This window comes from Bufo gargarizans, chromosome 2 (assembly GCF_014858855.1).
Source record: "Bufo gargarizans isolate SCDJY-AF-19 chromosome 2, ASM1485885v1, whole genome shotgun sequence".
Lineage (NCBI taxonomy): Eukaryota > Metazoa > Chordata > Amphibia > Anura > Bufonidae > Bufo > Bufo gargarizans.
The window spans coordinates 443,441,053-443,457,099 of NC_058081.1; the positions used below are offsets into that span (position 1 = coordinate 443,441,053).

Here is a 16,047-nt window from a genome sequence, read left to right on the forward strand (position 1 = left end):
AAGGCTAGAACTGTTTTTAGTAGCACATTGATCTGAGCTCCATCCCACATTTTAATTGTAGTGGCGTTCTTGGAGCTAGTTCAAAATCACGCCTGTCACGGTCGAATGACTTTGACACCATCAATATGTGATCAAAGCAAATCCCTTATACTTCATGGCTGCATTGACCTTTTTGCCAGATTATTTTCTTAGAATTGATTCTGGGTTATCAAATCTGAAAAACATAGCAGTGTTTTTTTTTTTTTTTTTTTTTTTTTTTGTGCTGAATTTGTGTCCCTCTGAAGATTTGATGCTTTGTGTTTTAACAGAAGCCAAATTCCTTATCAATCACCAAATTTTAGGTCTAGTAAAGGCACTTTTAACTATTGAATAGATTAATTACAAATTATATATTTTTTGTTTGCTTGGAAGTGTGGATCCCTAGGTGCCAAGTCCACCATATACTTATTCTACTACTTTGACCACAAAAAGTATCCTTCCTAACAACTGTCCTTTTTCTTGTTTTCTTGTTTTTCAGGTTAAAGCCAATGATTCTGACCAAGGGGCTAATGCAGAAATAGACTATGCCTTCCACCAGGCCTCTGATACGGTACGGCGACTGCTACACCTTGAAAGGTCAACAGGTCTGATAACTGTGCAGGGTCCCATAGATCGTGAAGATGTTGGAACACTACGCTTCTCTGTAGTGGCCAAAGACAAAGGATCCAACCCAAAATCGGCGCGCACTCAAGTCACAATCACCATTCGTGATACAAATGACAATAAACCAATAATTGACATCAGAGGGTTTGGTCTGGTAACACATCAGGATGGTGTTGCAAACATTTCTGAAGATGTACCAGTAGAGACACCAGTGGCCTTGGTCCAAGTTTCTGACATTGATGAAGGTGAAAATGCTGCTGTGACTTGTGTTGTGGCTAGGGATGTCCCCTTCCAGCTAAAGCAGGTCAGTGACACTGGAACTGACAGCAAAAAGAAGTACTTCTTGCAGACCACCACACCACTGGACTATGAGTCTGTGAAAGAATACACCATTGAAATTGTGGCTGTTGACTCTGGTAATCCTCCTCTTTCCAGCACCAATTCTCTTAAGGTGCAAGTAACTGATGTGAATGACAATGCTCCTATCTTCACACATAGCTTAATGGAAGTGACTTTCAAAGAAAATAATTCACCTGATGATATTGTGATGGAAGTTAGTGCAAGTGATGCTGACAGCGGATCCAACGCTCAGATAGCCTATTCCATACTTGCTGACCCCACTACTCGAGGCATCTTTTCAATCAACTCCGACTCTGGTCAAATTAGGGTTAACACAGTGTTGGATCGAGAGGTAACAGAACAGTATAATTTCCATGTGGTAGCTGCAGACAAAGGTACCCCAAGCTTAAAAGGCACTGCTTCTGTTGTAATTACAGTACTGGACTGCAATGACAATGATCCTAAGTTTATGTTGAATGGCTACAATTTCTCAGTCATGGAGAATATGCCCAGATTAAGTCCGGTTGGTATGGTCACTGTCATAGATGCAGACAAAGGTGAAAATGCTCGTATCCATCTCTCAGTAGAACCTGAAAGTGGAGAATTTGTCATCCAGAATGGGACAGGGACTATCCTTTCCAGCATCTCCTTTGACCGGGAACATCAAAGCACATATACCTTCCGGTTGAAGGCAGTGGACGGAGGGGACCCACCCCGTTCATCATACGTTGGAGTGACTATTAATGTCCTTGATGAGAATGATAATGCTCCGGTGATTGTTGTACCATCTAATATTTCATATGCTTATCTAGCACCCTCAACTGAACCAGGTACAAAAATCAACAAGGTACGAGCTGAGGATATGGACACAGGCCTAAATGCACAACTTGATTACAGTATTGCAAGTGGTAATCCATTTGATCTATTCCAAATAACTCCAACGGGAGGTGAGGTTACCCTAGAAAAACAAATTTTAAGAAAGCATCATGGTCTGCATCGCCTAGTAGTAAGGGTGAAAGATCAAGGAAAGCCTTCAAGACATGGCACAGCCCTGGTCCATTTCTTCATAAATGAAACTTTGACTAACCAGACCTATGTTGAGACTTTACTTGGTCACAGCCAAGATACACCACTAGACATTGATATTGCTGGAGATCCAGAATATGAACGTAATAAACAACAGCGAAACATTGTGTTTGGTGTTATTGCTGGCATCATGGCAGTTATCCTTGTTATTGTGGTGGTTGTTTTGGTCCGATACTGTCGACAGAAAGAAGCTAAAAGTGGCTATCAAGCAGGAAAGAAAGAAACAAAAGATCTCTATGCCCCAAAACAAAGTAATAAAAACAATAAAAATAAAATCAAAGTAAAGAAAAGCAAGTCTCCAAAACCACCCAAGCCTGTAGAAGAGGATGAAGAAGCTGGGCTACAAAAGTCTCTTAAATTTAACCTGATGAGTGATTCTGTTGGAGACAGCCCGCGAATCCATCTACCTTTGAATTACCCACCAGGAAGCCCAGACTTGGGACGTCACTACCGTTCAAACTCCCCCTTGCCATCCATCCAACTTCAGCCACAATCTCCATCTGCCTCCAAGAAACACCAAGTTGTGCAAGACCTGCCAGCAGCCAACACCTTTGTAGGCACTGGGGACAACAATTCCACTGGCTCCGATCAGTACTCGGATTACAGCTATCGGACCAATCCCCAGAAATACAACCATAAGCAGGTAGGCGATTACTTCCTAAGTGAAGCGTCCGAGGATGGCACTCTAGCATGGACTGACGTATGGTGATGCCTGTCTTCAAAAGAGGGGTTGGAGTAACTAAGAGCCAGTGGGAATGGTGGGCACAATACTTAAACCTGTTCCCATTTTCTCATTTGTTCTGCAGGTGGTGTAGCAGTTTGTTTGGATTGTTGCTGTATATTTTTAACCAAAGAGAAAAAAATTGCAATGTACTTTCAGCAGCACTTCCTGATATAGGCACTCTGTATTTATACTATTCCAGGGAGCCTATTTAACTGTTATAGGTAAATTATTAATACAATAGTAGGATGGGCTGGAATTCCATTGCTAGCTGACACTTGCTAAAGATTCATTGAATTATATTCAATATATTAGGTTAATATTGTGAGCTGGCTCTCACTCTGTCCTCATAGGATATGGGTTTTACATTAATTGTGCTTGAGTTGTTTCAGAATTTCATTCTAGGTGACAGGAAGGAGCTAGGAGTCAACTAAACTTTACTAGTTGACGTCTGCATTGTTGTGGCTGCATGCGTAAAGATTGTGCCTTTCCCTTGGTCTTGTTTATGGCAAGGGTGTTCTGGCTGGCATTGTTTTATTAAGAGAGCTTTTGCTAATGAACAGCTTTCTTACAGTGCAATTAATGCTGCTAACTTAATTTTATTTTTATTCACTTTTGCATTTTTTACTATTTGCTTGGTTTATCTCCTGCTTTTTATTCTCATTCCAGTCTATTGTCCTTCAGCTTTCCCTAACCAAATGAGTCTTCTGCTACTCCTTCACACAATTGCATCGTTGTCCCGAAATATAGTAGTAGTTCACCGAGCAAAGGCCTTTAGTATCTGCAGTGCTGCTTTATTCTGAAATCTAAATGAAGGTCAACCCATTTAACCATTAGACAAGGGGTAAAACAAGGGTATCCAAGATAAATTAACATGAGACGTGTAGGACATTACTGCAGTGCTTAAAAGGGTGGGTACAATGCCAGTGTAGGTTTGACCCGCGTAATTTGCATGATGTGTGTACTAACCCTCTCTAGCTTCTGTTCTCTTAATAATTTTGAACATTATGTTAAGAAGGATACTTTAGTGTCCAAGATATTCAATAAAATTGCCAAAGAATTAAAACTCTAATAGTTAAAAAAAAAGGTTTCTATACAACACTTTTCCTGTCCGAAGTGCAAAGTTTCCTCAGCCCTAGAAAAAGCCGAGACTGTGTCATAAAACATCTCAATGACAGTAATAAAAGGGCTCTTTGTTACCTTTTTGGGGCATTATAGGGTGTTTGAAAAAGCACAATTAAATTGTATCTTTCTTAATGTGGTATATAAACCTTCTTACTATTGCCAAGGTGCCCTAATGTTTAATGGCGTTGTGAATAGGAAAACTTTGTAAGTTTTGGAGGCTCGTGCCTTTTCCAGCCAGTAAATATGCTGGATATTATAGCTTTGTTTACTAAAGCAAACCTTTTATGTATGTTAATAAAAATGAAGGATTATAGCAATGTCTAAAACTGAATTTATTTGTTAAGGGGCAGCAATTTATATGCACTAAATTCTGGTGTGTAGTCTTGTGTTGGGGGCCACTTCTAGCACCAACTTGAAATTTATATTTTTAGCAGTCTATTTTAATATTACAAATTGCCTACCGGTATTTTGCTTTAGATGGAACCGATCAGATACAAAACATAAGCCAGAGTAACCTTAAAATCGAATTCCTGGCAGAAAGTTGAGTTTTCCTACAGTTCAAAATCTCTAACTCTTGTCCAGAGCTTTGTCATTATCCAACTATCTTCAATTGAATTATATGCTAAGTCTAATGAATACCACAGTATGCATCAGATGGGGGACTTGCCAAGACTCTGTTCACATCTTCATATGGTATTCTGTTCCAGCAGAGGAGCCTAATACCAGAACTGCCTTATACATGGCTGGGGACCGCCAGATTTTCATTCACCATAATGGAATAATTTGGGTTTCTGGCTTGAATGACTGGCTGCTTTCTGGCATTTAGCAGTATCTTACTGCCAGAAAAACGGCAGATTTCATTATAGTGAATGGGTATCCAGTAGACCCTGGTGGTATCAGACAATGCCGGATACGGCAATTCTGATATTCTGCTCCTCTGCCGGAGCTGAATACTGGAATGCCATATGCAGATGTGAACATAGCCTTATGCAGGTAACAGGACCTCACAGATTGCAGGCCACCAGGTTGTCCTGATACGGTGCAGTGGCCTCAAACATGTTATGAAGCAGGTTGGAGACCATTGAGCTTTTGAAGTAGGTCCAGAGAACTCGTGAAAGCTATGTATAATATATTTTAAGAAGGATTAAGATGTATAGCTTAAACCTGCTTAACCGCCCCCTGAGTTGAACAGATTTTCATGGTCATTTCTTAAAAAAAAAAAAAAATTATATATATATATATATATATATATATATATATATATATATATATATATATATATATATATATATATATATATATAGATAGGACATATGAACCCATATATTTGTATGGATGAGGAACAGTAGGAAGGCAAAATAGTCATTTTATTGTGCCTTTTTACATCAAAGTTGCAAAAAAATTTTTTGTATTTTTATATATTTGAGTTTCAAAGAAATCCAGTGTTGTATGTAAAAATTCTCAGACTGCATATTATAGCTACGTGATCTTTACTGTTTGGCCTTTAGCTGGATCCAAGCATGCACAAAAATTTGTCTTCTAATTCACTGGAATGTATATACATAAAACAGTCGGCTCCTTACTTATTCTGTAAGCAGCATCCCTTATGTTTTATATATTATACAAGTAGCACCCTCTGTCTAACCTCAGCTGATCTACTCTGTACACTGAACACTGTGAATATCGTTTGTGAATAAAGTTTGTTTTTTTACTATGCCATTCAGTGTTTTCTTTTGTCCTTTTTTGTTTCGTTTTTATTTTGCATTTTTGTATGTTTATAGGGAAGGAGTGAGATGGCCAGGGCTATTAGATGTGGACTTTGAATATGGAACAGAAACTCCCCAGAGGATTTGCTGAGTGCCTGGTGAAGCATACAGCTTTCCTTAGTGTCCAAATGCTGCAATTAAGGACGGCAAAGAGAGGAAGGCACACTTAGAAGCATATTAGTGGGTATTATGGGGCTTTTCACTTGTGATGGAAGTGATCTTAATGGATAAAATGCTAATTTGCAGAATGCATTTTGGTTTCTATAAAACCCATGGCTTTTTTTCTTTTATAGAGATTGGCTTGTTTTATTGGCCGGTAGAGTAGAGATCACAATGAGCGTTTACTTCAAAATGCAATTTTTCATAGCTCTTTTAGAATGGCAAAGTTTGCATATTTGTATGTACCCATAGTTACATGGTTAATACGGTTTAAAAAAAAAAACATAACTCCATCAAGTTTAACCAAGGGATGGGTAAGGATGTGAATCCCAGAAGGAAGAGAGACTCAGATTTCTACAAACTGTTTTTCATAAACCTTAATATCACTTTTGAGAATTCATCTAAGCTCTTTTAAAAAATATCCACTGTTCCTGATGTGACCACGTCCTGAGGAAGTCTATTCCACAGATCCCCAGTTCTTACAGTAAATAAGTTTGCCGCTTCTGGAGACTGAACTTTTTCTTGTCCAGTCGGAGGCAGTGCCACCTTGTCATTTGAGGGCATTTTGCATGGAACAGTTTCACCGTATAGAATTTTTTTTTTTTTTTTGTATGTCCCATTTATATATTTGTATAGGTTAATAATGCTCCCCCTTAGATGTCTCTTCTCAAGACTAACTAAATGCTGCCTTTACACTCTGTCTAATCTAAAAAGATGTAGCCACCAAATATGTATCTGATAGTCCATGTGTAAGCCCCAGGATTAAGACTCTAAAAAAAAAATGTCCATATTGAATAGTTAAAAAAATGGGCAGTACTCCCAATATTTTATGTATTTTTTGTCAAGCTTGAGAGACTGTAGCCTAAGCTACTTTTTTACGCTTGATACACCAATAGTAAACTCTTATAGGCTAAGCCAAACTTCTTGCAGAAAATTCCAGAATTTCCAGGAACCTAAAGGTGAATTTACTCTGCCCGATTGTCAGGCAGATTATTGGGGACAAGAGTTTATGATCCTGATCTGCTGGTGTAAAGGCCCCACAGATCACCAGATGAATGAGCAAAACACTTGTTCATTGGGTGAAACCATCTTTCGTGCCTGCTTTTAAACAGTAGCCATTGCTCATACTCATACAGTGGGTGAGATGCTGCGTGTAAATGAGGCACTTTAGTCCACTGATGTGCAGGCAGTTGTTGAGAAGGAACCATTCCTTACCGACAATCGCCTGCTCCATTGGGCCTTGTAAACCTACCTTAAGAAATTCTGTTGGTTGCTTAACTGTCAGCATTGTCCTAGAATACAATTCTTGAATCCAAAAGCAATTGGTGGATAACATTCTTGCATAACTTAATTTCCAACTTCTGTGTGGTAGTAGGCCAGGGATGGAGCCAGTTTTTTTTTTTTTTTTTTTTTTTTTTTTTTTTTTTGTGTACCTGGAAAGGTCATCATCTGATTTGTGGTGGTCTGACACCTGGAACTCCTGCCGATCAGCTGTTTGCAAAGGCATTTGCACTTGCAGTAGTCCTGCAACCTTCTCTCACGTTGCTCTGTCTAGGCCATTTGACGGCACATTAATCAGCCACATGGCCTAAGCACAGCTGAAGTAAATGGGGCTGAGCTATGATGCCAAGCACAGCCACTATGCGATGTATGGCACTGTGCTTGGTGAGTTGAAAGAAAGCTACAGCACTATGGATGTGCAGGAACCCCCACCGATCAGGTACTGATGGGTCAGCAGTTAAAAAAATATCAGAAAACACCTTTAACTACCTGGCCTTCTACATTGACCGTTATTTTTGGCTAACAGCGTTATGATCACTTTTGATCTAAATGTATTTGACAGACCCTCAATACATTCACAAGGCTTGACTTCAAGATCTATTACCTGATGACATACCTGTTGTAGTAAATACTTGAAGTCCCATGTGGTAACAAATGTGCAACATCTATTCTTATAACACTGTTTGAATTAATTGCCTGCCGTAAATGTCCATCTAGGTGTTACCTGTTGGGGGGGCTGTCCGTGCACTGATTTGATAGTGGCAGACTGTGCAAGGACACCCCCACAACTGGTAACACCCAGATGGCTCTTATTGCAGACTGCTGGCAGTTTAATTCTTAACTTCTAGATGTTTGTTTTCCGTTGGAAAGATTCTCTTTCAGGACCTATTTAGAAATTTGTCTGTTTGCTTTAGGACCTCTAAACTTCCTGTCCTTTTTGTATCTATGGCCCATGAGACTGCTAGCAAAGAACATGGAGTCTTTACATATTTTGCGCCTGCTGCAGGATTTTAGGATTTTTATTTTTTATTGTAGAGAAGGAAATGAGGAGAAAATGGCCAAAAATTCAAAAAAAATAAATAAAAAAAAAATATCCCAATAATGGCTTGCATATGTCCCACTATAATGATTATAGGTGCAGATATTTCCAAACACTTCCTGTCCATCATGCCATTGAAGACTAGTACAGTCATCCTGAAACGGCATTGTAAAGGGATCAATACATTATTTTCCACTGCATAGCAAATGGAGAGGGAAGAACTAGCTGCATTTGATGCCCATAACATGATTTAATCCCAGAAGAGGGAGAAACGGGAAGACTTTGGGAATATTTTCTTACTTTCTCGTGCATATTATTTTTTTTATATAATTGAACAATCAGTTACCACCATGTAATTGAGCCTTTGTCTCGTCTGCATAGAACTTCAAAAACCAAACCGAGACGACATGGCACTAAATAATAATGGCAAAATGCTGTGCTGCAATATTGCCATCGCTTAAGGCTGGGATATAGCACAGCCCACTGATATCACTTGCTGTGACATAAAGCACAGTTGACAGCTTTCTCATAGTTTCTGGGTATGAACATCGCTGGGGACTGTCTTTCCCACACCACGATGGAGTGATTCGCTGCCCCAGGCAACCTTGCTTTGCAGATCCTACAGACAGAGGTAATAACAGGTTTATCTCCTTTTTTTCCCATGTGCAACTTATTTAGGATTTTGTGCATCCTTGACATGGTTGTCACACTTGACATTTTTGCCCACTTTTCTATAAATCAGATATAGCCATTTCATTGACCTTATACACTCTGACATCACTGGGCTCACTGCTAGGATGAAGTCTCCGCCTAGCAGTGATGTGAAGCCTGGTACGTTACTGCAGTAAACTAACAGACCTTGCACTGCACAATGCAGCCATTTCATTGACCTTATACACTTGTCACGATCTGCCATTTCCCCCCGAAATTTTTTTTCCCCATTCCCAACTTTCCATATAAACCTCATTTTATCAGAAGAAAAATAATTAGAATACATTTTTTTTTTTTTTTTTGTAACCCAGGAGCCTGTCGAGCCTTCATGCTTTCCTTGATTTGGTCAGTATCAATCGAAGAGATTGATATTTTAGGTATAGGTTATTGGCTGCCTTTTTAGATCACTATATGTAGAATCTGTTATCGTTTGGGTTCTTCTGGTTGATGACTTAATTCATCTTCATTCCAGAAGTGTTTAATGAAGTTGTCATTGCTGCATCAGAAGAAACAGATTCCACTACTTCCTTGTGATTTATTTCATTCCCTTGGAGACAGAGCTACATAGATTTACATTCCTGTCTAGGGTCAGATGTTAAATGTAGTCTTGAGGAAGCTTAGTGAAAGGGTAGAAGGCGCTTGCAACAGATTTATGGGATTGGGGGTTGCAGGACTCATCTAGGGAGTTGTTCTCCTACTGCTAAAGGTTTTTTGGGTAGTACCTCCATGAATTATGGTGTCAGTTATTATGCACAATGACATGGTAAGAGATGGACTACTGTATAATTGTTGTGAAGAGAAAGTTTCATGGGGCAAAATCTCTGGTCTAGTTCAGTGAGCCCTGTATTCTTTATTGTGAGCAGCTTTTTCCTACACTTGCCAGTATGTAGTGTTCTCACAAGATCCAGGAGAGATGAGCCGTAAACGTGGGGGATGGACACGGCCAACAGAGGGACCCTCTGTAGGAGCAGTATATAGGCTCCAAAGACCCCTCAAAGAACACCTATTTGTTACCAGTAATTGTGAGACCTCAAAATCATTAGGTAGCAGTGGGCTGCTTTTCCTGCTTGGCCCCCCATGCAGTTGCACACGTTCCACATATCTCTTCTTGAACAAACTGTAATGAATTGGAATTGCCCATCTCTGAGCTCCACCTGTTTGAAGTTGATGGACACAGGATTTATACTTTTAAGGGGTTCTACAGGCTATTTATTTTGTGACATAGACATTCCTGGAGACATTCCTTGCTCCGATGCTCCCCATGCCGTGCGCTGCATAGCACAGTGCCAGTTCTGTTTACTCAGGTCCAAGTATGTCAATACCATGGCCCTCAAATGGTTAACTTCAGCAGCAGTGATTTATTAGTTCTATGCAAAACAATATATTAACCAATGGCCAACGTTTCAGTCCAATCCTAGACCTCGATCATGGCCCATGTACAAAATTTATATAGAATAGACAAAACTTGGTGACATGATTGTAGTAATAACCTTATCATAAAAGAGAGATGTACGTGGTTGGGAAAATGTCTGTCTCAGTGATGGCATGTCTAATCTGATGTCCTCCAGCATGTGAGGGTGAAAGGATCTGATTGGCCATTGTTTATATGTAATATTGTTTCGCATGGAACCAATAAATCACTGCTGCTGAATTTAACCATTTGAGTGCCGTGGTATTGACCTAGTTGGTCCTATTGAAACCTTTACCACTGAGCACCACCTCATCGGCTAGGAGTGCCAACCAATTGGTGGTCTTCTGTTTTGTTTACTTGGTCCCCGACGCAGATGAGCAGTCTATAGTGTCCTAGGCTGTTTTGGAGGTTTTGCATAGTACCCGCCTCCAAAACAACCTCTGACATCACTGGGCTCACTGCTAGGATGAAGTCTCCGCCTAGCATGGTGATGTGAAGCCTGGTACGTTACCTGCAGTAAACAACAGACCTTGCGCTGCACAATGCAGTGCAAGGCAAGGAGGAGCATCGGCCCAAGGAAATGCACTGATGCTCTACTCGTATGAACAAAGAATAGCTTATACCCGGGTTTCGGCCTTGAACCCAAAAACAACAATTTGTTTGGGTTGTCCTATGCTGGGGCTCCCAATGATTTGCAGGTATTGAATAGCTATGCAGTGTTGCCACAGGGAAAATGATGCATATTGAGTGTCCTTGAAATGCATAGGTATGGCTAACGGATGGGGCTCCCAAATGACTACCATCTTTCTTTACTCAAAATACCATAGTAATAAGGCATTGGGTTCTCTAATCCTAGGGGAAAAAAATCAGTTGTGCAACACACAATACAAATTTCTATGATATTAATGGAATAAAAGAGGGACACACGTACACATAATTTTCAGTTTTGCAGATTTGGAGGATTTTTTTATTTATTTTTTTACTTTGTAGCAAAATGACCCTTTTATGCGTGTAGCTTTATCTCAGTTAAAAATATATAGACTTTTCTGAAGTGGTACGTTCTGTTCAGTAAGTTTCGACAATGCTCGGTCTCCTTCCATCATCCCATTCCTCACCCTCTTGAAATGACTAATTGGACTTTTAACATGCACATTTTAATCAATTGTTCCGTACCAGTCTCTCCAGCTTGCTGTGATTATTAAAGATAAAGGAGCAGCGAGGTCTCTGCGCCACTGGTTGAACTCGGAGTTTGTAGACTGAAGGGAGCAGCTCCCTCCCAAGTTTTATTTAAAATTAATTAAAATCTACTTGAGTTGTCATGTTTGTTTAAAAACTGCATCCATCATCCAAATGATTGCCAAAAATATTACTGCTACTAATCTATGCGTTTTGGAATAGAAATTGAGTGCAGGTAGCATTGTATAGATGGGTTGTGTTAACAGGTTTGGTGGATGAGATAGATATATCTATCTATATTTCTCTCTAATATTTATTTTTAAGGGATTTTCCTGGAGGTCAGCGTAGGCACACCTGCCGATCAGCTGTTTGGAGAGGTTTCAGGGCGGAGTGCTGCTACCCCTTCCTAGGCCGGTGACATGTTTGTCGGTCCCATGGCCTATTTGCAGGTCGGTCCAATTCAAGTAAGTGGGCCTGAACTGCAATACCATGCAAGTATAGATGATCTACCATGTACGTCACTGTGCATGGCAAGCTGTGAGGGGGCTGCAGCCTCTTTAAGCAGCTGATCGGAGAGGGTGGAGGACCACCACTAATCAGCTACTGATGACCGATCCCCACGACAGGGGGAAAAACATCCATGTGATGGACGTTTTCAGAATCATTGCAGTCTGTGGTTCTATTCCCACTGCCATTTTAATTAAATTTTAACAGGCCATAGGCAATGTCCTATTTTGTCTGTTTTCACGGACCGACCGCCCCATACAATTCTGAGGCTGTTTTTAATGCCTGTTTTTTAGAAAGGCATCGGTGAAAAAACATCTGGTAAAAATGGACTTGGGCAGATAGTGGGTCATTTGCTATGCTGCAATACGACTAAATTAGTCATATTGGCGCAGACAGCCGTTGTGCTGATGTATGAGAGTTTGCCACACTCACGCCAGGTCTAAAATTGTGGGCGGTGAAGGGGGCCAACAGACTTGTCTCAGTCTTCATTTTCAATGCCTGTTTTAGGTCTAAATGTAAGACCGCACCAAAGTTATGGAGTGACCTGCACCTCTTCATAACTTCGGATCCTCTGCTAGCACAGAACCTTTACTAAGACCAGCGTCTAAAGCGTCTATCCCAAGCAACTTTCAGCTACAGCGAAGAAGAATTTTAAACTGAAATGGTTAAACTTTAAAGGGTTATTCCATGAATAATAGACAATGAAAAGCATACATAATCTAGTACATGAGAACCTCTAGGGGGTCATTCACACATTTGCGGTCCCCAATGCACAGGCACCATCCATGTGGCTACCACAATAGATCCAGACCCATTTAGCTTGAATGGGTCTGTTATCCGTCCACACTGCAAAGAAAAAAAATGTAAAAAATAAATAAAATAGAAGTACAGAGTAACTCCACGGAAGCACTCCGTAGTGCTTCTGTGGGGTTACATGCCTCAGTTCCGGATTGGGGACCCACACAGGGTTCCGTGGTGCACACGGCCGGTGTCTGCGTAATACAGACCCGCTGTTTGTGGGACTCAATATGGGCATGCCCGAACAACGGCCGTGTGAATGAACCCTAGCTAATCTAGAACCAGCCCTGTACCTCACATGGTTCCAGAGATCTCCACATTCATTGCTCCAATTGTTCTGATATATTTCAAGCTGTCAGCTTAAGGGGGTGTCCTTTCTAAGGGGCACATACTTTCTGCTGCAACTGTTGGCAGTTGAAGGATGGAACTGCGCATGTGCTTCCCTCTTAGTGAGCAGGCCAGAGAAATTGGAAAAATAGAAAACAACAGGTGGCGCTATTCAGATTACAGTGAATACCTCAGCAGCTTTACTACAATTTTAATTATGTGATTACAAAAGTCCTCAGATCCAGGTGCTGGTTTGAAAACTGTAGAATATTTTTTTGCAGGACAACCACTTTAAGTTATCTCCTATCCACAGGATAGGGGAAGACTATTAGATGGGTGTGGGTCCTACCCCTGAAAGGAACTGAGCGGCTGATCAGCCGTGTGCTTGGCCGCTGTATTCATTTCTATGGCAGTTCCGGAGATGGCCAAGTACAGCGCTCAGCTATCTTCAGAATTCTCCTAGAAATGAATGGAGCAGAAGCGCACATTCAGGGGGCTGCAGGGATTAGAGGTCAGAGGTTTTGTTATTGGTGGGGGGTCCCCTAGGACAGGGGATAACTTATTGTGACCGGAATATCCCTTTAGGACCAAACTAGTTAATTTTTCAAATTGAACTCTGCTTGATCTGTCGGTGTAAATATGGTAGGCTTTACTTACCGCACCACAGATTGGAAGAGACCGAATTAACATCTGTTCATGGAGATATGTAAAGTTTGTCCAAGGAACCACACAAGCAAACCTTTTATTCTCCAAGGGCAACAATCTTCTCAGCAGAACACAATGGTCACACCGATCACGTTAATCACTCTGACTAGTTAAATGCAAATGCACTGCCAGATCATAAAACCCGTCTGAGCACTTTAATGTTGCGTGTAATGAAGAGAGGTTAATATGCCACCGATGCATTTCATGGCTTGACGAGTGTCCATATGTTTCCACCACTAATGGAGAGTCAGTATTTTGTGGGTGTATTATAGATGGACTTTGTACCTGTAGATATACAGTAGATGGGTTTTCTTGGTTGGGGAGAGATGTAGCTACAGCAGGTGTACCTTCACTGCCCAGGATAACTTGTTTGGGCACTACATTCATGGCACAACTATGATGTTTCAATAAAATATTTGAATGTTTGTTTGAGTCATCAACAGGTATTGGTAGGTAGCCCAGTCTCGACAATCCTGGGCATGTGCCAGGTCTTTGCTCATAATGATGGCTTCACTGTGAATGTCTGATGTAGGTGGTAATTACCGCGCTGAAGAAGTGGTAATCTAATGGATGGAACAATTTTTAGTGGAAGACTGTACTTTTGGCCACTAAAGCTGGGTTTGTATGTAGCTGGAGTATGCCAGGCAGGTAAGTGACTGTGTGCGGAAAAACCACATGCATTTGTGATCAGGTTTTTATAAGTGAAATATGTTAATATGGCCCAAACCACATCACAGAACTTTCACAAGTGCATCCAGAGCAATATTACAATGTGGAAACCCAGCCCTTCAGGTGCCTAGAAGAGTAAATTTGCCTAAACTGCCAATTTCGGTGCGACTGGCTGACCATCCTTGGGAGGGGAGGGGGGAGTTGGAACCACCTAATACACACAACAGATGATGTCTGGGGAAAGAAGGATGAGGCTACATTCACACTAGCGTTTTTACTGGATCCGGCAGTGTTCAGCAAAAAACACTTCAGTTACTGATAATACAACAATCTGCATCTGTTATGAACGGATCTGGTTGTATTATCTTTAACATAGCCGAGACAGATCCGTCATGATCTCCATTGAAAGTCAATGGGGGGGGGGGGTGGATCTGTTTTCTATTGTCGTAGAAAACGGATCTATCCCGTTGACTTGCATTGTGTCATGACTGATCCGTTTTGTTCCGCATCCCAGGATGGAAAGCAAAGCCACAACATGCTGCTGTTTGCTCTCCAGTATGAGAACAAAATATATTTTGGAGCATTCCATTCTGTACGGTTATGTTTTGTCCCCATTGATGATGAATGGGAACAAAACTTTTTTTTTTTTTTTTTCTGGTATTGATACCCTATGACTGATCTTAATACCGGAAAATATTAACGCTAGTGTGAAAGTAGCCTAAAGGTCCCTTGACACGTCCGTAGTGTGTTTTGCGAATCCGCAAAACGCTGACACCGGCAATGTGTGTTCTGCGGACTGCACATCGCCGGCACTATTAGAATATGCCTATTCTTGTCTGTAATTGCAGACAAGAATAGGACATGTTCAGTTTATTTTATTTTTTCGGAAACAGAAATGCGTACCTGGAAGTGGGGGTCCGCATTTCCGGAGCCAGGCCGCACCTCGTGCGGCCCCATAAAAATGGATGGGTCCGCAATTCCGTTCTGCAAAATGCGGACGTATGTAGAATTTCAGCATGCCTTCTCCTTGGCTCTGATAAGATGCTGCCAGAAGAGCTGCTTATTCCCCTGTTCCAATTTTGAGCACAGGCACAATTCGCAAAGCAAGCCTGTGTATAAGGGTGTGGGGAGAAGGAGGTAATGGGCAATAGCTGTCCATCGAAAGGGCATTCAGATTTGAACTTAAGATGCCTGATCCAGCCTAATTTCTGAATGACACTGAATCATGTAGGCCTCTAGATGTTCTGAGTAAGGCCTTATGCACACGGCCACAGCCTGCAAAACACTGATGCCGGTTGCGTGAGTTCTGCATTTTGCTGACCGCTACGTCCTGCCCTCTGTTAGAGCTACCTATTCCTGTCCGCGAAAAGGACAAGAATAGGACATTGAGGAATTTGCAGCTTTTGCTGAATAATTGAGCCACGAGTTGCTAGTTTTAATGGTCAGACCTGTTGGCTTTTGTCATGTTCTAAAGGATGTGTGTGTGTGTGTGTGTGTGTGTGTGTGTGTGATCCCTCCCAACAGAAGTTTATATCTTTCTCCAAATACAACAATTAAAAAAAAGTGCCTATTTCATCCTGTGGTA

General features: G+C 41.1%; 1 protein-coding gene across 9 annotated transcripts in view; it reads left to right on the forward strand.

Moving 5' to 3' along the window:
• Positions 1-16,047, forward strand: part of PCDH1 (protocadherin 1) — a 184,228-nt gene that overhangs the window by 35,787 nt on the left and 132,394 nt on the right. For all 9 annotated transcript variants that reach the window (XM_044280960.1, XM_044280967.1, XM_044280968.1 and 6 more), the window contains exon 3: positions 518-2,710. In XM_044280960.1, the coding sequence (XP_044136895.1) occupies positions 518-2,710 (2,193 nt within the window). The remainder of the gene's footprint in view (positions 1-517; positions 2,711-16,047) is intronic.